This window comes from Callorhinus ursinus, unplaced genomic scaffold (genome assembly GCF_003265705.2).
Source record: "Callorhinus ursinus isolate GAN/ISIS: 27379988/994484 unplaced genomic scaffold, GSC_fseal_2.0 scaffold77, whole genome shotgun sequence".
NCBI classification, from domain to species: Eukaryota; Metazoa; Chordata; class Mammalia; order Carnivora; family Otariidae; genus Callorhinus; species Callorhinus ursinus.
Window position 1 is genome coordinate 193,342 of NW_027397139.1, and position 24,306 is coordinate 217,647.

Below are 24,306 nucleotides of genomic sequence, written 5' to 3' on the forward strand. Positions count from 1 at the left end.
TGTCTCCCTCTGTCCCAGTCGTGACCGCACAGGGCTGGGGGTGTCCATCTCCTCAGTCTGGGAGCACCCAGAGGGCCAGGCCTGGCACTACCTGGCACAAAGAAGAAGGCTGCCTCCCTGCAGTCCCCACAGCTGCCTTCCCAGGTATTAAGGCCATGCCCCCGTGCCCTTCACTAGACAACCAGCAGTACACAAGATGTAGGCAGGGGTGGAAGTTCATCCTCAAGTTTATCCGGTTCCCCATCAGCTGCTATTAAAGCCTCACTGGGGACCTTGGCCGCCTGTGGGTCCGGGGCCTGACAGGTCCCATGGCTACTTCCCCATCTGCTAAAAGCCAGGAGGTTAGCAAATGTATGCAAATCTGGGATGGCCTGTGGCCAGAGGGGCTGGGCCTCTGGAGTTCCCTCATCCTTTCAGTAAGCCCGGCCTGGACTAAGGAGGGTGGGCCACCCACCTCCCCAACCCCAAGGCTGTGTCCCCAGGGAATGCCCCCCCCAGGAACCCCCATGGGCCCCCTCCCTGAGTGGTTACTTCCCCCCTCTGCATCCGCACGTGGCGGATCTTGGACCAGAGAAAAGGCCCCCCACCAATCCACAGCTCCCTGACACAAAGCTTTCATTGCAGAGTGGAGCCTGAGAGCCAGAGGTGAGTGTCCTCTCAGACTCCCAAGGCAGGTGAGGCACCCAGAGCCCCCAGACCCCCAGCATACACAGCTTCCACCCAGCACCCAGGAGACCACAGGGACCCAGAGAAGGGGCTACAGAGAGGGGATCCAGTCACGTTACCTCCTCCACCCCAACCGCATTCAAATAGGGATTTGAATATATTTCCTGAGTCTAGCAGGGGGCCCTGCTCGGTACAATCCACCCTCCCCGGACCTGGGTCTTTGCAGTAATCCCTACAGAGAAAGAGCAGTTATTTCTAGGCTCCAAAACCCCAGGACCTACTCTTGGGCTCAAGACCAAGGCTTTTCTCAATGTCTCCCTGGGATGGATAGAACTAGGAAGACCAGAGCCCAGGGGCCCACAGCCCCCCACCCGCCCCACGCGCCCCAAGCCCAGGCAGGAAGCGAAGGGGAAGAAGATGTGAGGGGAAGGAAGGGGCCCAGGGCCTGGGAGGAGGAGACACATGTGGGGGAAGAAGTTGATGGAGGCCCCTCCCCCATAGGCAGAAGGTGGGGGGGTGGTGTCAAAGGAGGTGAAAACCTCAGGCAACCTGTTGGCCGCCTGGGAGTTCCCAGGTAACCCTCAAGACCCCCATACAGTCCCATCTGGGGGTTTGAGCCTCAGTGGAGTCAGCCAGGGGCTTGGAAGCTTTAACCCCAAGTTTGTCAGTTCTTAGCCTAGATGTGCTCTAACCCAGAGCCTATTAACCCATTCCTGTTACCCTTGGGTGAGACATGCCCGGATCTCAGAGTTTACTGCCCCCTCCAGCCCTCCCCCCTTCCCCCTGGGCCAGTCCCAGAGTCCGGAGCATATTCTCTTCTATATCACAGGCCCAGAGTTTCAGTGTATTAAGTCTCCTGGTGCCAGCCAGGGGTGGCCCCCACCTCCAACCCTTGGCACTCCAGCCAGTGGCAGGCTCACCTGGGACATCTGGGGGCGCAGGTTGACCTCACGCAGGTTGATGGCATGGGGCAGCAGGTTGTTGAGCAGCTGACACAGAAGGACGCCATCCCGGAGGGCCTGTGCCAGCTCGCACACCTGGGCCCCGTCCCAGGTCACGCGGTGGCTGGGGGGCAGCACCCGGCACTGGATCAGCCAGTGGGTACACTGGCGCCACAGCTCCATGGCCGCTGCCTTACCGGGTCAGCCCGCGCGCCCTTGCGGCCTCCACCGCCTGCTCCACCGCCTGCCTGCCTGCCTAAGCTAGCTAGCTACCACTTCCTCTTCTTTGCCTGTAACTGTCGCCCTGAGAGGGGGTGGAGGAGGTGGAGCCGTGGGGGGGGGGGGAGGCGGGAGCACCTGCAGCCCAGCCCCTTCTATTCAGGCCCTGGCATCTCTTCCCCCCACCAGCTCAACACAGGCCCGGGCACTGGGGGTGGGGGGCTGCTGGCGGAGTTACTGAGGCCTGCTGCCTTCCTCCATATCCAACCCTCTCAGCAACAGACTCAAGATCTGCTCTCTTCTGAACCCTCTCTCCCCTGCCTCCACCCCACGTTGGCACCCAACGTCCTAGCTTGAATGAGCGTATTCTCCTCTACCCTGGTCCCCAGGCTCACCCCCGCCCCCACAGTCTGTCCTCCCCACGGAGGAGAACACCTGTGAGCATCTGGGCAAGTCATGATGTCCCTCCTCTTCTTACAGCCCACTGCCCTGCAGCCAACAAGGCCCTACATGACATGGCCTCCCTGCCCTCACCTCTTCCACTCACCACTTTCCCTCACGCATTCTGCTCCAGTCACACAGGCCTCCTTACCCAGGACACCCTAGAATCTTACCCCAAAATCCTGCCACAGGGCCTTTGCACATGCCACTCCTCTGCCTTCGACAAGCAACTTCATGGCTAGCTGCTCCCTTACCTCCAACAGTTCTTTGCTCAATGTGACCTGTTCATGAAATCTTCCCAAACCTCTCCATTTCAAAATCACAGACTTTCTTTTCCACTTCCCTACATTAAGCCCTGATCACCATCCAACAAACCTGACATTTTATTATATTTATTTCTTTATTGTCTATTTAGAAATCTCTGTCTCATATGTTCCCAGCACCTGGCATAAATACATGCTCCGTAAGTATTTGTTGAATGAATAAATAAATGGTTGGAAGCTTTTTTTGTCTCTACCTCTAACATCCCCAAATTCATTCATTTATTGCCATGGCCCTGGCCACCACCATCTCTTTCCTTATAGACTTCGATGGTGTCGTTCATTAATCCATTCGTTTAGCAAACATTTACTGTCTTCGTAGACCTTATCATTACCTGAAATCATTTTGTATGCAAGGTCTCTCTCTCCCCACCTCCACCCCACTAGGCTGAATAGACTCCCGTCTATCTCACGAGGCACGCCCCTTGGATTTTTCTTTTTTAATCCTTTAATCACTAGGGGGCGCTAGACTCCTTCAGTGGACAGACACCACCCCCACCCCCCCCCACCCCCGACCGCACCAAAACTAGGTGGGACGAGGTCAAGGAAAAGACACTCCCCTCAGCATTTCCTGAGCCTCGAGCCTCTTCCACATTCGCGGGGGGAAAGCCGAGCCTGGAAATCACCAGCTTTGCGATCCCACAGGCACCGAAACTTTTCATCCCCAACCATCCCGGGCGCCCATTTCCTCATCTGTAAAATGGGTGACAGCAACCTTCACCGTTTAGAATTCTGGTAGGGATCAGAGATTGTGGGGCTGCACAGATGAAAGCGAGGAAGGCAGAATGGCGCTCCAGGGCTCCAGGTATGAATCCCACCTCCGCCACTCACAAGCCGGGTCAATTTGGGCAAATGGCTTAGCTGCCCGGTGCCTCCGTTTCTGCATCTGGAAAATGGGGGTGATGGAAATAGTACCTACTTCACTGAGGGGTCGATGTAAAAATTAAATGCGTTGAAGCAGGTCACGGAAGCGGGACAGTCCTGGCACACAGTAAGTGCTCAATAAGTGTTAGTTGGCGGCTACTGCTTTCAATACTGTTTTTATTACTGTGAGCCCTCAATAAACGTGGCCAGACCGTCCTCCCTCTTGTTCCAGATCATTCCCCCAACCTTTCCATGCTTGCTCCAAGCATCACGATGGAAGCCCACCTCCCACCTCCCACCAAGGAAACCACCCGAATGTTTCCCCCGGCCATAATCCCCCAGAGTCTAGCTCATCTCCCTCGTGCTGTTACAGGGGAGAGGCTGTCGTGTTTTCCCGCATCTGTCTCCACAAAACCCGACATCCCCTGGAGTTCCCTTCCCGGAAACCCAACGGGACGGTCTGGAGGAAGCGCACCTCTACGTCACAGCAGCCGCCACACCCGCGCTGCAAGAGAGCCCGTAAGGGGCCGCCCTGTCCCCGCGAGGAGCCCTGGGGGATAGAGGAGAGAAACACCCTCCCCACGATCCCAAGGGGTTAGGGGTACTTAGGACCAGCCAGCGGGGAACCGAGGAGCCAAGCTCTAACGGGCGGGACTAAGAGGGGCGAGGAGCGTGTGGGCGTTGCCATCCGATGGGGGCGGGGCGACGTTCTAGGCCGGGCGGGCCCCCTGGAAGGGACAGAGGGAGTTCCCAAGGGGCGTGGTTTATGGGAGGGGGGAGGTTCTCCAAAGGGGGCGTGGTTAGCGCCGAGAACGGCTCTAAGAGGGTGGAGCCGGGACGAGAGGGCGGGTGAGAGCCTAGGAGGCCACCTTCCGAGGCTGAGTCCTCGGGGGCGGGGCCAGGTGATCTGGCTCGGTAACGCACCGGGCGCGGCTGGAGAAGGTGGGGTCCGCTGGGGCGGGGAGGGAGGGGCCGGGAGCCGCAGAGCCTCCGGCTTCGGCCCGGCCCCAGCCTCTCACCAGCTCCGCGGGTCCCGGTCCAGGTGAGTGAGGGGACCCAGGCACATCCAGGATCGGGGGTTATTGGGGTGGGGAGTCCTCTCTTTTCCAGATGGGGCCACCGTCTTGCAGGGAGAATCTGGGTGTCGGGCCAGGAGCAGCGGCGTTCGGAGAAGGGTCGCCGAGTGCCTGATTGTGTCGCTGTGCGTCGCGCGTGTCCATGTACCTGGCCGTACCTGGGAGTGCACCTCTAAGCGTGCTTCCCGTGCAACATGAAAAGCCTCCCTGCTTCCACTTTGCCTGAGCAATCTTTTTATTTTTTATTTTTATTTTTTTAAACCACAAACCAGATCGTGCCCCTCCCTCATTTAAAACCCTTCCGTAACCCCCATTGCATCCCGCTAAGATGAGAATTTGGGGTCCACCAGAATGGTCTCACCCCTGCCGACCTCGCTGCTCTCCACTTAGCTCCTTGCTCAGTGCATTGCGGCTACAATGACTTCCTTGATGCTGTAAAATGTAGAGAGTAAGCTCTATTAACCCCAGGCCTTTGCACTTGCTGTCCACCCTCTCACCCCCGCATCTGGAACTGCTCTTTCTCCGAACCTTTGCGTAACTGTCTCCTTCCTTTTATTGAGGGCTCAGCTCCAGTGTCACCTGGTGGGAGAGACCTTCCTGACTATATGTTATTTACAGTAGCTGCCTCCTCCAGTCTTTTTTATCACACATTCCTGTTTTATCATCGTCAGTGATTACTCGTAGACATTATCGTCTTCATTCCTTGTGTGCTGTTTATTTCGTGTCTTGCCCACGAGACAGCAAAGGGCAGAGCCTTGATCTCACTCATCACCGTGTCTCCAGGGTCTAGAACAGGTCCTGGAACATAGTAAGTCTCAACCAATCAGTGTTTTGCTCAATGTCAAGTTTGAGTACCCGTGTCTAACTGTGTCCATGTGTCCATGTGTAGGCGGCTGCCCCCCTGCACATGTGTGCACATAGGTGTGGTCTGCAGGGCATGAATAACCCCCTTCTTTTCTCCATGTTTGCCCCTACCCCCACCCTCTTCCTGATTCTGCTCCCTTCCTCTCTCCCCTGCCCAAATATCCAGAAATTATTCCAAAGGATTAAGGGCAGGAAGATGATTTAGTTGGCCTCCGTCTAACCTGTGCCCACTCTGAGCTCCCCCCTCATCCAAACTCCCCTCCACCAAACTAACCAGAGCCTTGTCAGTGACCCACCTGCGTGCCCACTAAAGAGGGACGAGGGGAAGCTGACGTTGGGGGACTCAAGACAGGGGCTGGCCTGGCCCAGATGACAAACAGGAAGTACACAGGCATCCACGGGAGACACACCTGGTGTTCAGGTATGTAGCACCTGGAGCCAGGTCCCTGCCCAGCTCCCCGCCCCTACAGCTACCTGGGGCGGGCCTGGGAACTTCTTGCCTGTTTCTGGCCCTCAGGGCCCTGCTGACTCAGGGTGAGAGAATCCTGGTGCTATTTCCCTGCACACCCGGCCAGGCCCAGAACACCTTAGGGGTAGAGAAGTGAGAAGCAGACCTCCTGCTTCCCTCCCATCCAGGGCAGGTTTTCTCCACCAGACACTTGAGACACACAGGGCCTGAGGCCTGCACAGTATCAGGGGAGTCCCAAAATGTCAGAGACCTAAATTTGGCCATAATAATAACAAAGTGTATCGGCTCCAAAATTTAAAAATCTGCAAATGCCAAATTGACATTTCTACAAAATGTGACTTTTTAATGTCCTTAAAAATGGTATTGCATTGAAGGGACACCTGGCTGGCTCAGTTGGTAGAGCATGTGACTCTTGATCTCGGGGTCCTGAGTTCGAGCTCCACGTTGGGCACAGAGATTACTTAAAAATACAATAATAATAAAAAAAATATTTTTTTTAAATGGTGTTGGCGCCTGGGTGGCGCAGTTGTTAAGCGTCTGCCTTCAGCTCAGGTCATGATCCCAGGGTCCTGGGATCGAGCCCCACATCGGGCTCCCTGCTCAGCAGGGAGCCTGCTTCTCCCTCTCCCACTCCCCCTGCTTGTGTTCCCTCTCTCGCTGTGTCTCTCTCTGTCAAGTAAATGAAAAAAATCTAAAAAAAAAAAAAAATGGTGTTACATTGGAAAGCCATGTATGGGTTAGATTTCCTTACAACTTAAGAATTCTTGAGTGTGCACATACACTGCTTAGAAGCTAGAGATTAGTAAAATAAATTTGCTCTGGCCTGGAATGTTCTTTCACCCACCTGGCTCACTCCCTCAAAATCCTCACAGTTGTTACTGATTGAGACCTTCCCCTATGGAAAATCTTACCTCCACCACTTGAGTCTTCATATCCCATCCCTAGCTTTATTTTTCCACTTATCTCTTTCTGATCTATCTATTCCTTCATCTGCTTATTTATTTTCTTAATTGCTGTCTCCCCCACTAGAACAGCAGCTCCTCAAGGGCAGGGATGCCCCTGTTTTGTTCACTGCTGGGCCTCTAGTGCCCATTAGCACCTGGCACATGGTGGGCACCCCATAAATATTAGTTTGAGTGAATTAGTTAATGAAATTTCTCTAAAAAGTAGCATCATGTCATCTGCACAAAAATTGCATTCCATTTGAAAGCAATGCATAGGTCTTCTCCCTTTGCAAGCATCCCAGTGAAGGCACAAGTGTTTCCATGAGATCACAGCCAATTCTAAATTAAAGTTAATCATAGCCCAATTTTGGGGCACCTGGGTGGCTCAGTTGGTTAAGCAACTGCTTTTGGCTCAGGTCATGATCCTGGAGTCCCGGGATCGAGTCCCACATCGGGCTCCCCGCTCGGCAGAGAGTCTGCTTCTCCCTCTGACCCTCTTTCCTCTCATGCTCTCTGTCTCTCATTCTCTCTCTCTCAAATAAATAAATAAAATCTTTAAAAAAAATCATAGCCCAATTTTATATGAGGTGTATATATGAATCTAGCATATATATATAAACAAAATCTAGTGTACATATATTTTTGACTATAAGTGACTTGTTTAATTTAGAATATGTTTATATGTTATATGTTTAGAATATGTTTACGTGTTAGAATATGTTGAGAGAGAGAGAGTTGCATTTTAAGGTTGATAGGATGCAGGCTGCTGTCTCTAAAACTAAGAGGAACATGGAAGGAAGAGCTGACCCAGCCACTTAGGAAGCTTAGGATGCAGGAATAATTATTCCCATTTTACAGATGTGGAAGACTGAGGACTGTTGAAAGTACAGAGTTCAGCCCCTGCACCTTCTGCCCCCAAGAGCTCCATGCAGGTGCAACAGGATGGAGAGGACTTTGCCAGCCAGCCCTGGTACCACGGCCCCCTGTCCCGTCAGGTATCTCTGCTTCCTGCAGGGCCTCAGCACCATCTGATAGGGAGCCTCTCCCGCCCTTGACCTCCTGGGGACTTCTGAGGACTGCTGGGGTCCTGGTTGAGGGACTTATGGTCAAGGTCTATTGGAAGGGGTGACTGAGGGTCTGGGGACTGTCTTGAAGCTTGGTTGGTATCATGGCATGCTCCCCAACCCTACTCCTTCGCTTTGCTTGTCTCTGCATCTGGGTCCCAGGCACCTGTGGCCACCAGGGCCCCATCTCCCTCTTTTATCACCTTCAGTGATTACTCTTAGACATTATCTATCTTCTTCATTCGTGTGCGTTCGTTGTGTGTCTTGCCCACCAGACAGCATGGGGCAGAGCCTTGGGCTCATTCATCACTGTGTCTCCAGGGTCTAGAACAGGCCCTGGCACACAGTGAGTGCTCTGTTGGTGTTGAGCACTCCCTCTTAACCCAAATCTCCTAACCCTCATCTCCAGCTCATTTGTCACCTCAGGAGTCCTGGGACCCTGGGCATCCAATCAAACCGTGAGAGTCGTCATTGCTTAGTGGTTAAAATCGCAGTCCTACAACTTCCATTCTGTGTGACCTTGGGCAAGGTATTTGACCTATCTGGGCCCCAGTCTTCCCATCTGTAAAATGAGGATGATGGTATCTACCACTTAACCTCGGTAAAGGATTAAATGAGTTCCTATGTTTTATACCCACAGCAGTGCTTGGCATGTAGAAAAGGCTACATGTGTCCACCATATGTATTGTTCAGTCCCCAGCTCCCACCAGCAACTCCACTTTGCCTCCCTCTGGTGTTGCGGCCCCCAGCCCCTGTCTCAACACCAGCCACCATGGCTGGCATAGGACTGCTTGAACATTTTTATAAAGGAGGATTTCCAGGCCATAATCAGTTTGGAAGGATCCAGCGAAGGGCACTTTTTGAAGCCATGTTTGTTTACCAAGCCTCGTGCATTTACTCAGGTTGGAAGTTCCATTAGTCAGTGTCAGCTAGCAGCACCCCCAAGATGTCCCTGGCTAAACACAACAGATCTTTATGGGCTTGTTCATGTTACAGTACGAGCTGGTTGAGGAATGGGGAACGTGGAGCTCCAGAAGTCAGTCAGGACCCGAGCTCTTTCTGTCTTGTGGCTCTGCCTTCCACCAGGGCTTTGGGGACATCCCCTGACAGACAGGGGACAGAACCTGTAGGATTGTACAGGAGGGTTTTTTGAGCCAGGTCGGGACATTCCCGGCAACTCTTCTGCCCTCATCCTATTGGCCAGATTGTGTCAGATGATGACTAACTGCAAGGGAGCCTGGGAAATGTACTCCAGAGGTGTGCCCATGAGAAAACAGGAAACGGTTTGGGGCAAAACCACCCAGTGTCTGGGGTGGCTTTTCTTGGGTAGAGGGATGGGGGTGAGGAATCACCATGAATTGCTGATCTGGGCTCATGGCTAAACCCTCTACCCCCTGTCCTCCACCCCCAGAAGGCTGAGGCCCTCCTGCAGCAAGATGGGGACTTCTTGGTTCGAGCCTCCAGGTCCCAGGGGGGCCACCCAGTGATCTCCTGCCGCTGGCAGGGCTCAGCACTACACTTCGAGGTGCTCCGTGTGGCCTTGCGTCCCCGGCCAGGCCGGCCCACAGCTCTCTTTCAGCTGGAGGATGAACGTTTCCCAAGCCTGCCCTCCCTGGTTCGCAGCTATGTGACTGGGCAGCGTCCACTGTCCCAGGCCACAGGGGCTGTGGCCTCCAGGCCTGTGGTACGGCAAGGACCCATTCGACGCAGCTTTAGTGAGGACACCCTCCTAGGGAGCCCAGCTCGGGTAGAGTTGCCCAGGTAATCACAGGATCTCTACCTCTCCAGTGACACCTGATACCCCCGGAGTTTCTCCACCTGTGCACTAACCGCTGCTGATTTGGGTCTGGATTAATTGTCGGGGGGCTGTGCTGTGCATCATAGGATGTTGAGCAGCATCCCTGGTCTCTATCTACTGGGTGCCTGTCTAATCCTCTCCACCCTACCCCCTGGTTGTCACAACCAAAAGATGTCTCCTGACGCTGTCAGGTGTTCCCGTGGGGGTAGATCACCTTGGTTGGGGTCCACTGGTGCTGAGTGACTAGATAGAGGGTTTTCTGGGCATCGGTGGGGGCTGCCCTGCTCAGGGTGGGACTACACATCTCCCTCATCTCTGTCCCCCAGGGCTAGGAAGCGGAGTGACAGTCAGCCTGCAGGTTTGGATCACATGGGGCGGTCAAGAGAAGACCATCCTGGACCAGGTAAGGGTCTACCAAGACAGCACGTGGCTCTGAGATTACTCTGCCACCCACTGCCTGACTGATATGGCGCAGGTGACTTAACCTCTTGGAAACTGGGGACAAGACTTTCAAAATTGTCATGGTGATTAAGAAATCCACAGGCACTTTGTAGGGGCTTAAAAATGGGGGAGTTTAGGATTATTCCCAGAAGCTCTATGTGTCTGACCACCGCTAACCTCTCTCATAACTCCTGCCACACCCCCTCCTCCCTCCAGCCAGTCTTGTTCCTGCCTCAGGGTCTTGGCACTTGCTGTTCTGGCCATGGAAAAGCCCATTCCCCTGATCTTTTCCTGACTGACTCCATCTCGTTTAACTTGAGTTCCTCAAAGTAGCTGACCCTGGCCATCCTACCTAAAGGAGGATTTTCCTTGTGCCCTGTGTGCCCCATCGGCCCTGCCTCCCCTCCCACCATTCATCACAAGTCCTCACGGCCAGCCACTGTACTAAGTGCTGAGATGTAACACTCAATAGAAAGACAAAGACCTCTGCCCAAGTGGTGCCAGTGTCCTACTGGAGGAAGATGGACATTGACAACAAAAAATGAGTCTGCTTTGGGGTAAAATTTAAAAGTAGAACAGAGGGAGATTGGGAATAGGGGGTAGGAGCATTACAATTTTAAGTAGTAGTCAGGACAGGCTGCATGGAGAAAGATTTGAAAGAGGTGAAGGAGGAAATGATGTGAATATCTGGAGGGTGAGAGTGGCCCAGGCAGAAGGAATGGCCAGTGCAGTCCTGGGGCCAAAACAAGACCTTGAACTGTTCATTCAACCAAAGGATGTGAGTGGGGCTGAACCATCTGGAGCTCAGATTTGAGGAGCTTTTTTGGCTACTGTGAGGACTTTGGCCTTTACTCAGAGTGAGCTAGAACCATGGGAAGGTTTTAAGTCTCTATAAGAGGGTCTATTTATATGTTCAGTAAATACAGTGTCTCCCAAAAGTCTGGGTGCAGCTTTAAGTTCTAATAACCTCAGAAGTAAAAATGCCACACACTTAACAAAAGACATCATTTGAAAGTTTGATAAACGCAGTTTCTTTGATGCTTTTGTAGTTTTTCGAATTTTGAATAATTTTTTTTCTATTTTAGTTTTGTACATCAGTGCTTACCATCTTCAATCAGAGGGGCAAAAACAAAGAATTCAAATTTAAACTGTAGCATTCAGAATTCATATGTAAGTGTCAAAAAAAAGTTCATTTTCAGACCACTGATAAGTGTGTAGCATTTATATTGGTGAAGTTTTAAGTTCAAAGCCACACCAAGATACCCAGTTATTGACTTGATGAACCAGAAGGTTGGTAGCCCATGAAGCCCCCCACCCCATCTGGCTTTCTTCTCTGTGTACTCCCTTCACTCCCTCTTGTTTGATCCCTAGGAGACTCCGCTGTGCCCATATGTGCCCTCCCTCGGATGGGTAGTGACCCCATGTTGCTGAAGACCCCAGCTTCTCTGGGGTGTGTTATTGACAGCCTCAGGGCCTCCGATGGGCAGCTTCATGCCAAGGCACCCACCAAACCACCTCGAACACCCTCACTGTTGCTGCATGATGCGTCTGGACGCCCCCCAACATACTGTGAGCTGGTGCCCCGAGTGCCCAGTGCCCAGGGAACCCCCCCAGGCCACGGCAGCCCAGAGACAGAGGCCCCACCATGGTGGGAAGCCAACAAAGAAGAGGAGGAAGAGAACAGAAGTTTTGCAAGACCAAAGGCCGAGGTCTCTTTCTGGCCCCCTAACAACCCCTTCTGCCTCCTGGGCCCCCAGAATCGGCCCCTGGAACCCAAAGTCCTGAGTACTCTCCGTGACCTATTCCTGGAGCACCATCCTGGGAGCACGGCCCTGCACCTATTATTGGTAGACTGCCAGGTGGGTCACCTACCTGGTCACTCCTCCCCAGACAGGGGCTGAAGCCGGGCCAAGGCCCAACAGCACCTCACACCCATATACTCATTCTGCTCGGTTGACCTCCCCACTAACCCCCCTGCCCAGGCTACAGGCCTCCTAGGAGTGACCAAGGCTCAGCGGGGTGCCATGGGGGTCGCCTCTGGCCTGGAGCTGCTCACACTTCCCCATGGGCATCGCTTGAGGTTGGAACTTCTGGAGAGGTGAGCCAGCCACCTGGAATCCCCAGGGTCTTCAAACCTCCCCCCATTCAAGGACCCCCCAGGGGGGAGGTGAGATGGGCAAAGCTACTCCCCCACCACGCCCCTCACCTCAGAGTTACAAACCTCCCACTGCCCCCAGACCCTTGCTCTCCACCTCCACAGACACGAGGCGCTGGCGCTGGCGGGGGCGCTGGCCGTGCTGGGCTGCGCGGGGCCGCTGGAGGAGCGCGCGGCCACCCTAAGGGGCCTGGTGGAACTGGCATTGGCGCTGCGGCCAGGGGCGGCCGGGGACCTGCCTGGACTGGCCGCGGTCATGGGCGCCCTGCTCATGCCACAGGTGCGTGGGGAGCAGAAATATGGAGAAAGCCTGAGTGCTGCTGATGGGGAAGAGGGAAGAGGCCCCATGTTCAAGACTCCTCCCCCAGGTGTCCCGGCTGGAACGCACGTGGCGCCAACTCAGAAGGAGCCACACCGAGGCTGCGCTGGCCTTCGAGCAGGAGCTGAAGCCGCTGATGCGGGCACTGGATGAGGGCGCCGGTGAGTGGCATCGCCTGGCGCTCCACACCCGCTCCAACCAGAATCCGAATCCAGCCCGAGGCCCAGCACGTCAAGTCCCTTCACCATAGACTCCACCCTCTTCGCTCTAGGCCCCGCCCTTTGCGTCCGGCTCGGTCCGGGAGCGCCCAAACCCTGGGCCCCGCCTCTGTTTCTGTCCTGGGCTCCGCCCCCGCTCTAGGCCTCGCCCCGGACCCAGTCCTGCCCTGTGCTAGGCTGGAACCAATGTTTCTGGGCTTCCACCCCTAGGGTCAGCCTCGACCGAGTCTCCCAACCTCTTCACCCTAGGCCCCATCTTCAGCCCCAAGCCTAACTCAGGGCCCTTCCCCGCACAGGACCCTGCGAGCCGGGCGAGGTGGCGCTGCCGCACGTGGTCCCCGCCGTGCGCCTGCTGGAGGGCGAGGAGCTCCCGGGGCCGCTGGACGAGAGCTGCGAGCGGCTGCTGCGCACCCTGCACCGGGCGCGTCAGATGGCCCGAGACGCGCCCAAGTTCCGTGAGGCAGCCGCCCGGCGCCTACGAGGTGAGTGCTCCCCTCTGCTCCCTGCTGCCAGACGGTCCCGACTTCCCGAGCACCCCGCATGCTCTAACCGGGTACCCAAAAACCCACCAGGCCAGGGACCAGAGCCTCCCGCCACGCCTCCCAGAGTCCCACCCAAACTGGGACGGCCTGGTCTCCGGGGAGTTCTCACCCCAAGTCCGAGTCGCTGCCAACAGTGTTGACAGGGAATAGTGCTCTCCACCCCAAAAGGGTTGGCCCCCGGCCCCAGAGCCACGTCCACAGATTCCCACTCCCTGCCTGCACGCCCCCCACCCCCGCTCCCACCTGAACCGGCCCTGCCCCCAGAGGATCTCGGTCCCCTCCAACAAGGCCTAGCTCTCTCCAAGATGAGTCAGTTCTTCAACCTGGTAAAACAGCGCCCCCGCTGCGTTCAGAGCCAAACCTTCCTCCCGTCCAGGGACAGCCCGGCCTCCAGAATCCCCAACCTGGCTTATTCCGCTTTCGCTGGTGACCTAAGCACTCCTCTCTCTCCAACATGGCTCAATCTCCCCCAAAATGTGTCGCACTGGGCGGCCCAGACTCCAAATCTTGCCCCTCAAGTGGCTTCATCCCCAGGCACAGCCCCCCCCCCCCCCCCAGCATCACGCACTGGAACAGACTGCCCCTATGCAGCCTGGCACAGTATGCTTCCGCCGAGCTCCTTGGCCGCCCCACCCCCAGTCCTGCGGAGACTCAGAGCGCCCCCTCCCCGTGAACCCCGCCCAGTTGTGCAGAGCTTCTGGGCAGAGTCCCTCCACAGTCTCTGCGGGGACAAAGTTCTGAGGGGAGAAGGCAGGTGCAGGGTGGGGCGAGGCAGGGGCCTGGACCCCGCCCCCAGCCCGCCTGGCCCCGCCCCCAGGATTCCGGCCAAACCCGCAGCTGAGGGAGGCCCTGACCACAGGCTTCGTGCAGAGGCTCCTCTGGGGAAGCCGAGGCGTGGGGGCGCCGCAAGCCACACGTCTCGAGAAGTTCCAGCGCGTCCTCAGTGTCCTTTCGCAGCGCCTTGAGCCGGATGTTTGAAAGCACAGAACCCCTTCTTCCTGGGACGCCCAGGCTTTGGGGAACCCCGGCAGACACCAAGGAAGTTGCCCCAAGCTGTTCACATAGCCAATCGCAGTGGGAACCCACATTCTGCCTCACAGATTTGCAAAAACTCAATACTGTATCCCTAGAAGTGTACGTGGATCCTAGGGTGAGGGACAGCCTCCTGCCTCACGCTAGAAAATCCAGGTGTCTGGAGGCCCTATCCCACCTCCCACCCCCACACACCTATCTGACAAATGGGCAACATGAGGCTTTTAATGGCAAGAGAACTTGCAGATCTCTTACTCAGAGGCCAGAGTTCAAATGCTTTTTTAAGAGCTGTGTGACTTCTAGCAAATGGCTCAACCTCTCTGTGCTTGCCTTCCACGTAAAAGGGAGGCCGTGTACTTTCTAGGGGTTTTCATGGGGGATTAAAGCTGTGTTCAGATATCATGGGTGGAGAATGCCTGGTACACAGCAGGTGCTAAACATTACCTTTTCTCAGTAAAGCTGTGGTAAACACAGAAAGGATGTTTGGTGCTTTTCTTCCCATACTGAAGTCACAGACAAGCACCCAACTCCACGGAAGTTTTGTCCAAGGTGTGCCCGAGTTTACCTCCCCTTCTTCATTCTCTCCGTGGCCAGGAAGGAGGCTGGCATTTGCATATCCAGCCCCAGTATGTAAATCTACCAATAAGGCACAGACTCCAAAAGCTTTATAGAATTTTTTTATATAAAACAAAATGGCCCTAGCCCAGCGGCAGGAAGAAAAGATTTGAAACACGAGTATGTACATCAATGGTAGAAGGCACAGCGAGTCCGTCTGGGATGAGGAGTGGGTTGGGGGGCGGGGGGCAGCAGGTTACACAGGTCTCAGCTGAAGCCACGGGGGCAGAAATAAAGTGCGTAGGTCCTGGGGCCCCCCGTGGCCCAGAAGCAGCAGCCAACAGCCCCCTTCTTCCCGCCTGTGGCAGGGTTCAGCTGAGCGTGACACGGAGGTAGGAGGTGGGCACATAGCCCTCACCTCCCTGTTTCCGCCTGACCCGGGTCCAGCCATCACCTTTGTCCTCCTCCATGAGACTGAGGTCTTCACCCTCAGCCATGGAGATGGTGCCCTCGCTGGACCCTGCCGTGGGAGGGGCAGTGGGCTCAGATCTGCTTCAGGTGCAGGTAAACACAAATCTAGCCAAAAACACCGCCCACCCCCTAAGCAGCTGATGGGACACACAAGCTGTCCTCACCTTCAAAGTGGTATATGGCCACACAGTGACCTATGGGGGATGCCGGCTCCTCAAAATCCTCATCAAACTCCGTGTAGATGGGGGCATCCTGACCCTCCTCGGAGAGGGGCTCCTCAGAGCTGGTTGGAGAGAGCAAAGCAGGTCAGGACAAGCCTCCCAGGTGCTGGGGCCAGACCCACTCTGGCCTCCACACTCACCTCTCCTTGTCATCCTGCGGTCTGCTGTTGGTGCTGCTGTCTGGTGGGGCGCTGGCTGGGGGCTCTGGAGGCCGGGTGTGGCGGCCCAGGCTGTCCCCCCGGTTGCTCAGGACCCGGCTCTCGGCTTCCGCCAGCCAAGCCTGAGAGGAGGGAGTCACAGTCAATTCCAGGGCAGGGCTCCGGGGTCAGCCCGTCCTGGGCCTGGAGGTTTCCTGAGATCACCCATGCACACCCAAGGCTGTGATGAGAAACAGCTGGGGCACCACCCCCACCGAACACCTCCCTGTCCCTGCCCCCCCCCACCCCGCCAAGGAAGTGACTCAGCTAGGCCCGCTGGCCCCCACCCCTCCCCAGGGTCTTCCCTGACCTCATACTTGTGCACTTCCAATTTCAGCCGTTCGATGTTGTTCAGGGTTTCCGTGATCCGGGGCTCCAAGCTGGCAGGGTCCCCCATCTGGGGTGTCTTCTCATACACATCCTTCATTTTCTTCAGGGCTTCTCTAGGATTGACACAGACAGATCAGAAAGAACAGTCCCATATGGCTTAACAAGCAAAAAAAAAGAAAAAAAAATGTGCTTGGCTTCAAGGAGCCAATAGCAAGAAAAGGCAGTGGTTAAATCACAAATGCTGGTGCTTCACTGCCTGGGTTCGAATCCCAGTCTGGGCATTTCCTTGTCTGTGAGTGTGGGTCAAGTTACCGGACCTCTCAGTACGCAAATCTGGCAAGTGGGGATAACGATGCATATATCTCATTAAGTGGCTGCAAAGATTAGAATGGTGCCTTTATTTATTCAGATACACGTTGACTACCTACTGCATACCAGTCACTGTTCCAGCCATCAAAATATAGCCCTACACAAGACAGTCAGGATTCTGCCCTGGCTCACGGTCGCAGGAGAACTTGGGAACGCCAGTGAATCTATGTAAAGGATTTGAAATAGTGTATAGCACACAGTAAGCACTCTAAATGCTCGGTGTTATTATCGTTAGTCCCTGGTCCCTATCTCCTCCAAGACTATGTATATAGGCAGTAATAGTAACAAGCATAGACCTTGGAATACGTCAAACCTGGGTTCAACTTCTTTCCAGTCCTAATACCACATCCAGGCCACGGGGAAACAAGCAGAGAGGGGGGATAGCGAAAATTCAACGCCAACCTGTCCTGACTCCAAAGCATGCTCCCTTCACCCCTACATCATAAAGACTCGGGGCGCCTGGGTGGTTCAGTCAATTAAGCATCTGCCTTCGGCTCAGGTCATGATCCCAGGGTCCTGGGATCGAGTCCCATGTCAGGGGCTCAGCAGGGAGCCTGCTTCTCCCTCCCCCTCTGCCCCTCCACACGTTGTGCTCTCTCTCTCTCTCTCTCAGATAAACAAAATCTTTAAAATAAATAAATAAATAAAAATAAAGACTCAGGTAGTTCTGAATGGAACTTTACACCAATAAAAGCTTTGTACAATAAAAGTTTTGTACAAGAGGTTCTATGCAAATGACAAGAGAGAACTGGGCTGCCCGTCCCCAAGTGGCAAACGTCATTCCTATTATTTAAGGAGTGGGAAGAGGCTCTTGTTGCTTGGAAGAAGTGAGTACAGATTTTCTTTTTTTCAATCTGGCAGATTTTTTTATTGTTAATATTTTAAGTGTTTGAGTTATTAAGCAGATAACCATGGGTGAGTTTTTTTTTTTTCTTTTAGCCAATTATGGTAGTAAATGAGACTAATAGATGTTTTTATATTGAACCATCTTTGCATTACTGGGATAACACCCAATCGATCATGACTTGTCTTTAAAAAAGTTATGTTTTTATTATGGTAAAATACACATTAACACGAAAGTTCCCACTTGAACCGTATCTAGGTGTACAGTTCCATGCTATCATATCAAGTACAGCCACACTGTTGAGCAACAATCCCCATCACACGGAACATTATTTTTAAAATACATCACTGGATTCGTCTGGCTGGGAATCTGCATCCAAGATCCTAAGTGAAGTAAAATGAGCCCAGAATTTGAATGTCTTGAATTCTCACTAAGAGATATCGGAATTGATTCCACCAAGCCTCCTAAATGAGCTGGCAGCTTTCACTTTTTCTGTTTGCTGCAATGACTTGTGTAAGAGGGGAAGTAACTGTTTCCTTCTAAGTATGGTAGGAATCACCTGTAAAACCACCGGTGCCTGGGGCTTGTTCGGGAGAGCTCAGAGTACCATTTCAGTATAGTTCATTTATCCTTTTATTTTTGTTCCTTGCCTGCCTGCCCCCAATCTTACCTCTGGTCGACCTCCTTCTGTAGCTCACGATTCCGTTCTTCCAGCTGCTGCTGAAGTCGTTTTCTCTGCTGCTCTGGAGGCAAGTGGCTGAAATCCTCCGTCACCACTGTCTGCAAGGTGGGAAGAAGACTGAGTTTGGGATCAGGGATTCTCAGCGTCCAGGCTCTGACAGTGCAAAGACATACCAAGTCCACCTTCCTCCCCACCCAAGGTTCTTGGGGGGCAAGGCCATGCACAGAGCAAAGCAGGTCCGGGTCCAGAAACCGGAGGAGGGGGCCCAGCCGGCGGCAGGAAGCGAGCCCAGGGTCCCGCCACCCAGCCGCTAGGCAGGCCGGGGCCGCCCCCTCCTCCCCCGGAGGCCTCACTTACCCCACGGCTGCCTCGAAGGCTGCAGAAGGATGCTAGCCGCGGTTTGACTGACTTACTGATCTCACTCAGTATGGCCAAGGGGTCGAGGCCGGAGCGGGGGGATGGGGGTCCGTTAGGCAATGGAGAGGGCAGGGGGCCCCCCAGGGAGGAGAGGGGTGGGGGGCGTGGCTACCGGCGGGGCAGGGGAGGGGGTGGGTCAGACGGGGTGGGAGGATGTAGAGAAGGAGGATGGACCGACGGACGGACGGACGCAATAAAGAAAAAAGAAAAAACAAAATGGAGAAAAGAAAAGAAAAAAAAACGGTAAGAAAACCACAACTCAAGATGCACAATCACGCACAGAAAATGCATGCAAAGAGCAACACAAAAATCTGGGAGGTGGTGGGGAGGGCATTAGACTGTGAGCCAGAAGGCCAGACCCCTCCCTACCCCCGTATGTCACCTCTCCCTTGAATTCTATATCCAGTACCTACCATGGGGCCTGGGGGGAGGGGAGAGGGGCAGGGAGGCCCAGGGTTCTGTCCACCCAGCTTTCTGGGCTCACAGTCTAGAAGGTACAGGGAGATGCATTCGGGGAGTCAAGATCTCAGACAGGTATATGGCCACAGAAATCAGAGGCAAGCAGAGAGAAAGGTAAAGGCATGAAGTATCAAAAGGGTCACAGGTGGGGTTGAAGCTGCGGGAGTCCCGTGTACAAAGTGAGGAGAGGTATCAAATTATATGTCAAGAGGGATCAAAACTATGTAACAGGGGTCATGAGATATAAACCTGGGGGCGGTGTCTAAGGTATAAAACAGGGGTGTCCAGCTATGTGCTTGACAATAAACCAAAAGTCCCAAGAAAAAACAGCCTGAGGGTCGGGGGCCCAAGGACCCACTGGCAGGACGGACTCCAGGGGAGTCCTTAGGGCGAGTATCTTAAGCCCTCATCCAGCCCTGAATCCCAGAAGCAGGTCTTCTCCCAGCATCCCGAGAAGCAGCAGACAGACGCCACAGGCCCCCTCCCTGCACCCCCCTCAGCCTTGGGGGACTCCCAGGCCAATAGCCGGGCCGCCTCCCTTCCCTCCAGCCCGGGCCAACAGCCAAGAGGAAAATTCCTGCCCAGGACTCAGCGTCCCGGCGGCTGGGCCTGACTCAGTGGGGGCCCCCCTTTCCCCACTCACACTCCCCCTCCCAAGGGCCCCGGCCCCCACCTTGTTCTTCTTGCCGAAGGGCCAGCGCTTGGCACGGCTACGGCCTGAGCCTCGGAGCTCAGGCCGTCCATCGGAGGGGGTGCCCAGGCTGCTGTCTGAGGGCACGCGGTTCATGGGCTGGCTGAAGTCTTCGAATTCCACGTCACCAGGGCGGGCAAAGCCTGACTTGTGCAGCTCGATTAGGACCTGGGAATCCTGCGAGGAGGGGCGGGGGGTGGTGGGCGGGGAGCAGTCAGGGACAAGACTAGGGCCTGGGGTCGTCCAACTGCCCACCTGTCAGCCCACTCGCCCAGGACCCCACACGCACGTTCTTGGCATCTACGGCATCTGCAGCCACCTTCATGCCCTCCAGACATTTCGCGATGATGGGCACCACCTGTAGCTCAGCCTCCGACAGGAGCCCATACCCGGCTCCCAGGTGGGTGGCCCGCCGCTCATCCATGTCCTGCAGCTTCTGCAGAGACGGGACAGGGGCGCTAATGGGGACCAGGAGCAGTGATTCAGGCCGCAAACATGATGGGGCTCCACACTGGCCCCAGCCCTGAGCCCAGTCTGGTGGGGAAAACACAGCATTGAACAGAGACTTCCAGCCCAGGGTGGCCAGTGGAGAGGCATGGGATAGGGGAGATTTGAGAGGGGAGTCTGAGGAAGCTCCTGCCTTGCCTGGGGAGTCAGGAAAGGCTTCTCAAAGGAGGTGGCAATGAAGCCAGGGCTTTGAACAGACACCACACCCAGCACAGATACTGCCTGTCCCAGGGTGGAGTGGAGTGAAGAGGCTAGAGCAGAGGAGGGGAAATTCGGGCCCTTTCAGAGGGGTTGTGAGAGCTGGGGCTTAGAAGGATGAATAGGAGTTTCGGAAGGAAAGAAAGACATCCCTGACAGAAAAACACAGTTCGAGTAAAGACAGAGCTCACCGTTGTTTCCAATGTCCTTTCGATTCAGAGATCGGGACATTGCCGCTAAGGTTTTGACAAATGTGTAAGAGTCGGTTAACTTTGTGGGTCTTGCAGGAGGGGGCACCAGGGACTTGGAACACTCACATCAAATATCTGGGGCATCTGAGAAAAATAGAAGTGGGACTGGTCTCGGTTGAAACGCTGCAGTTGGGCTGCATACTCATTTTTGCTTTCTTCTGCCATGTGACTGCGAAGGTGGGCTTGTTGCTTGGCCTGAGGAATATCGAGGCAGGGGTCGCTGCCAGGTTCTGGCTCCATCCCCGCCGGACCGCCAAGCCCATCCCAGACCCCACAGGTACCTTCTCCACGTCAGCCTTGGTGGCATTGATATCCTGATCGAGTCGCTCAGCGGTCTGGGCTGCCTTTTCAGCCTCCCGGCAGTCCCGCTCAAACTTACGCTTACTCTATCGGGGACAGAGCCAGAAGGAGGTAGAAGGTGAGAAAGCAAGGTTTCAGAGACTGGGGGGGACGTCACCCAGCAAATGGTGTGGGGGGGGGTGCAACGGGCATGCTGGAAACCCATGGGAGGGGCTCCAGGCCAGACAACGCAGGCAGCTGCATGAAACAGCGACCATCAGCCTGCTCCTCAGGGTCAGAGCCACCCTTCTCCTTACCCACAGACTCACATTCTCCAGCTGTTTGAAGCTACTTTCCAGCTGCTGCTGAGCCCGGCGGCCTTCCTGAAAGTGCTGTTCCAACAGAAATGGTTAGGCTCCCCTGGGTTGAGGTAGCAGTCCCCGGGCAGACCCAGAGCGGGGATCACTCACCATCTTTCTCTCCTGTTTCATCTCCTGTGAGTATTTGGCCAGCTCGAGACACACGCGGACGCCGAGGTTCTCGGCCACCAGCTCTCGCTGGCCCGCAAAGTCATTCACCTCCTGGAGAATCTGCACGAAGGACTGCTGCTGGCTGAACCTGGGGCAAGATGGGCAGGGGCGAGCCAGGGTCAGGTACCCATCCCCCCACCCCCCAGGAGCCCCAGGACCCACCTCCAGATGGGAAAGGGAAAGCCCCAACACATTCCTCCTGGAAGCAACCATAAATTCTGGTCCATATCCCTTACCCCAAACCCTTCAGGGGGATGCATTTCAGAACTCAGAATTTTTCAGGTCTAGAAAGGGGACATAATGCTTATACCATCTTTTATGCATCACCCCAGTGGGGTCAGGGGCAGCATCCTGTAATCAAACACTGTTAAGTATTTTTGCAGTGAGAGGTATTAATCTTCACACTAAGTGCGATAAAAACCAAGGACATGATGAAATTAAGTCAGGTCAGGTCAGAGACCACTGCCAAACTACCAAAACAATCTTTTGATTTCTAGAGCTTTTTGGATTCTGGAACTGGGGGCCTGGAATGAAGCGCAATCCTCCTGTGACACTTACTATGGGCTAGACACTGCTTCAACACACTATCTCAGTTAATCTTCAAATGAGCCGTACAAGGTCATCGTCATCATCATCATCATCCCGTTTCACAGGTGAGGAAAACAGGCATAAAACGTAAGTCAATTACCCAGAGTCACTTGTTTAGTAACTGCTGGAGCCTCCCTCACTTAATAGGAGAGGCAAATGGAAAACTCATCAATTGCCCAAAGTCGTGGGGCTGGAAAATAGCGGATATAGGATTCCAGCAGAGATGATGGGGATCCTGCATCCATGCTCATCCCTGTAGGTGGGAACTGAAGCACGAGGTGAGGGACTTGCTTAGGTAGTCTAGCTGAGGCAGAGGAAGTGAGACCAACACCCCTGGCCCCCCAAATCTAGCCTGGCAATCCCTCTCCATCCTTACTTGGATTCCGGGTCATCTTTGGCAGGTCTCTTGGGCAGGTATTTTTTCACCAGGCTCCTAACGGAGAGAGGCAGAAAGGCTGAGCCCCCAGCCCTCCAACAGCTTCCCCAAGCCCCAGGCGGATCCATCCTAGGGTCTCACCTCAGCTGCTTTGCATAAGCCTGCTCCACCTCGGTCCGCTCTTTCACGAACTTCACATACTTGTCCAACAGGTCCAGCCCCCACTGCGTGTGCCGCTCGAGCACCTCAAACTGATCCTGGAAGCGGGTGGAGGATTCGAGATCACGACGTTGGGGCCCGTGTGGGACCCCACGGGCCGGAGGACCAGGCGCAGGAGAAGCCTCAAGGCTCAGAGCTAGCAGAAGGTGTGGCTTCCCGGCCCCGCCCCGGGCGGCGCGGGGGGAGGCAGGAAACCGGCGGGAACCCCCTCCCCTTCCCGGGAAGGGCCAGGGAACAGGGGCGGGGCCCCAGGCGGACCACAGGGTCCCCGTCTCCAGACCGCCAAGAGGGGTGTGGAATGGGGCAGAGCCACTCCCCCCTGCCCCGGCTCCCCTAATCCCCCCTCCCAAGATTCCGGAAAATCCGGCCGGCCCGGCGTGAGTCAGGACCAAAGGGGCAGGGTTAGCCGCAGTTTGGGGGGCCCCAGAATGTCCAGGAGACAGGCACCATGTTCCCCGGGTCGCCATGCTTCCCGGGGTCCCCCCAAAATGTGACTCAGTTTCCCCCACTAACGCCACTGCACCTCCGAAAGAAATTCCAGAGTTGCGGGGGAAGGAATCTAGTTACCCCTCTGCACCCAGAAACCCAGGGATGCCACCGCCCCCATAAAAAGGAGGGGTCAGAGGTCCCGACTAGGATACGGGGAAATTTCTGGGGCTTCCAGAGCAGAGGTCAGAGGCTGCCTAGGGCCGGCCCCTCCCAGTGCCTGGGGCGGGATGGGGGAGGGGGCTGCGAGGCAGCCTCGCAGCCCCCTCCCCCCCAGAGCGTCCCAAGCCCCTAGGTGCTGATTGGAGGCGCCGAAAGGGCGGCCAGAACTTCTAGGTCCCACGTGGGGTTGAAAGTGGCCAGAGGGGCCCCTCCCCCGCCCGAACCGGACAGGCGGGCGGCGGGCAGGGACCCAGGGGCCGTAAGATAAGCCGCCCGCCCAGCCAGGGTGCTCAAAATAGGTGACCTCGCCCGGCCGCCCCGGCCTGGTCCCAGGACTTCTGCCCTCTTCACTCTGAACCCCGCGCTCAGTTTCCCTAATCCGCTCCTGCAAGGTCGCCCTTCGCCCTGGGCGTCCTGAAACGCCCTGGGAAACTCCGAAAGAAGGCGAAAAGCGGGGACTCCAGGGGTCTCCGAAGGGGGAAAACGCCGAGCCCCCGCTAAGGTCTTGCAGAAGCAAAGGGGGAGGGGATCTGGACTCCAGAAAGGGAGGAACTTGGAGCCGGGCCTATCGGACTCACCCACAGCTCGGTGCCCCAATCCATGCTGCTCCCGCCGAAGCCGCCGCCGCCGCCGCCGCCGCGCCCGGTCCCCGCCGCCCGCCGCCGGGAAACTCGGCTTGGAGCGGTGCGCCCGGCCCCGCCCGCCAGGCCCCGCCCACTCCAGGCTCGGCCACGCCCCCGCAGGCCCGGCCACGCCTCCATCAGCGCGGAAGCCCAGAACAGCGCCCTAAAGGCGGGACCCCCCAGGAGGCGGGGCACAACGGACGCCCCGCCCCCTCTTAAAGGAAAGTTGCCACCAGCCGCCTTTGGACCGACGCCTTAAAAGACCCCCACCCATTTTCCAAATCCCCCGGGCCCTTCTTCACCCCATCCTCCCCAACCCTACCCCGCCCGGGACTGTTCTTACTTTTCTCTTTTCCTTCAACCATTCCTTAAAGGGACAAGACATTAAAACCCCAACCCGAGAGGTCCTTCCCCCCACCCCGTCGCTGGGAGAACCTGAGGTCACCCCGCTCTTGCGGGCCGGCCCGGCTCCAGACAT

At 55.7% G+C, this 24,306-nt stretch overlaps 3 protein-coding genes across 7 annotated transcripts in view; 1 reads left to right on the forward strand and 2 right to left on the reverse strand.

Moving 5' to 3' along the window:
- VAV1 (vav guanine nucleotide exchange factor 1) overlaps window positions 1–1,862 on the reverse strand; it is a 49,271-nt gene extending 47,409 nt beyond the window's left edge. The window contains exon 1 of the mRNA XM_025861079.2: window positions 1,587–1,862. Coding sequence (XP_025716864.1) covers window positions 1,587–1,790 — 204 coding nt within the window. The 5' untranslated portion in view covers window positions 1,791–1,862. The remainder of the gene's footprint in view (window positions 1–1,586) is intronic.
- Window positions 1,863–3,124: 1,262 nt separating this feature from the next.
- On the forward strand, window positions 3,125–17,170 carry SH2D3A (SH2 domain containing 3A). Of its 3 annotated transcripts, none has more exons than XM_073887380.1 (12): window positions 3,125–3,392; window positions 3,825–4,493; window positions 7,663–7,799; window positions 8,295–8,397; window positions 9,280–9,629; window positions 9,993–10,069; window positions 11,479–11,966; window positions 12,090–12,205; window positions 12,368–12,542; window positions 12,631–12,742; window positions 13,096–13,281; window positions 16,557–17,170. In XM_073887380.1, the coding sequence occupies exons 3-12, from the start codon at window positions 7,747–7,749 to the stop codon at window positions 16,565–16,567; spliced, it is 1,671 nt and encodes a 556-aa protein (XP_073743481.1). In that variant the 5' UTR covers window positions 3,125–3,392; window positions 3,825–4,493; window positions 7,663–7,746; the 3' UTR covers window positions 16,568–17,170. The 3 variants fall into 3 exon arrangements, with proteins under 3 accessions (XP_073743481.1, XP_073743480.1, XP_025716870.1); XM_073887379.1 differs by lacking the exon at window positions 16,557–17,170 and adding an exon at window positions 14,159–14,850 and having other exon boundaries at window positions 3,126–3,392; XM_025861085.2 differs by lacking the exons at window positions 8,295–8,397; window positions 16,557–17,170 and adding an exon at window positions 14,159–14,850 and having other exon boundaries at window positions 3,128–3,392.
- TRIP10 (thyroid hormone receptor interactor 10) lies at window positions 15,038–23,928 on the reverse strand. Of its 3 annotated transcripts, XM_025861089.2 has the most exons (15): window positions 23,784–23,928; window positions 22,480–22,595; window positions 22,339–22,395; window positions 21,315–21,462; window positions 21,174–21,236; window positions 20,847–20,951; window positions 20,632–20,760; window positions 19,899–20,045; window positions 19,592–19,786; window positions 18,400–18,567; window positions 18,031–18,140; window positions 16,128–16,260; window positions 15,761–15,900; window positions 15,564–15,682; window positions 15,038–15,448 (listed from the first exon to the last, which is right to left on the reverse strand). In XM_025861089.2, exons 1-15 carry the CDS (start codon window positions 23,805–23,807, stop codon window positions 15,300–15,302), a joined length of 1,803 nt encoding a protein of 600 aa, XP_025716874.1. In that variant the 5' UTR covers window positions 23,808–23,928; the 3' UTR covers window positions 15,038–15,299. The 3 variants fall into 3 exon arrangements, with proteins under 3 accessions (XP_025716874.1, XP_025716872.1, XP_025716875.1); XM_025861087.2 differs by lacking the exon at window positions 18,400–18,567; XM_025861090.2 differs by lacking the exon at window positions 18,400–18,567 and having other exon boundaries at window positions 15,038–15,477.
- Window positions 23,929–24,306: the final 378 nt, after the last annotated feature.

Excerpts from the sequence above, each read along its gene's own strand:
- SH2D3A (XM_073887379.1), top strand. The coding sequence starts at position 7,747 with ATGGAGAGGACTTTGCCAGCCAGCCCTGGTACCACGGCCCCCTGTCCC. Across the intron at positions 11,967-12,089 it reads TATTATTGGTAGACTGCCAG|GCTACAGGCCTCCTAGGAGT; the intron begins GTGGGTCACCTA and ends CCCCCTGCCCAG. Across the intron at positions 13,282-14,158 it reads AGCCGCCCGGCGCCTACGAG|GATTCCGGCCAAACCCGCAG; the intron begins GTGAGTGCTCCC and ends CCCCGCCCCCAG.
- TRIP10 (XM_025861089.2), bottom strand. The coding sequence starts at position 23,807 with ATGGATTGGGGCACCGAGCTGTGG. Across the intron at positions 15,901-16,127 it reads TGGAAGTGCACAAGTATGAG|GCTTGGCTGGCGGAAGCCGA; the intron begins GTCAGGGAAGAC and ends CCCTCCTCTCAG. Across the intron at positions 15,683-15,760 it reads CCGCAGGATGACAAGGAGAG|CTCTGAGGAGCCCCTCTCCG; the intron begins GTGAGTGTGGAG and ends CTCTCCAACCAG.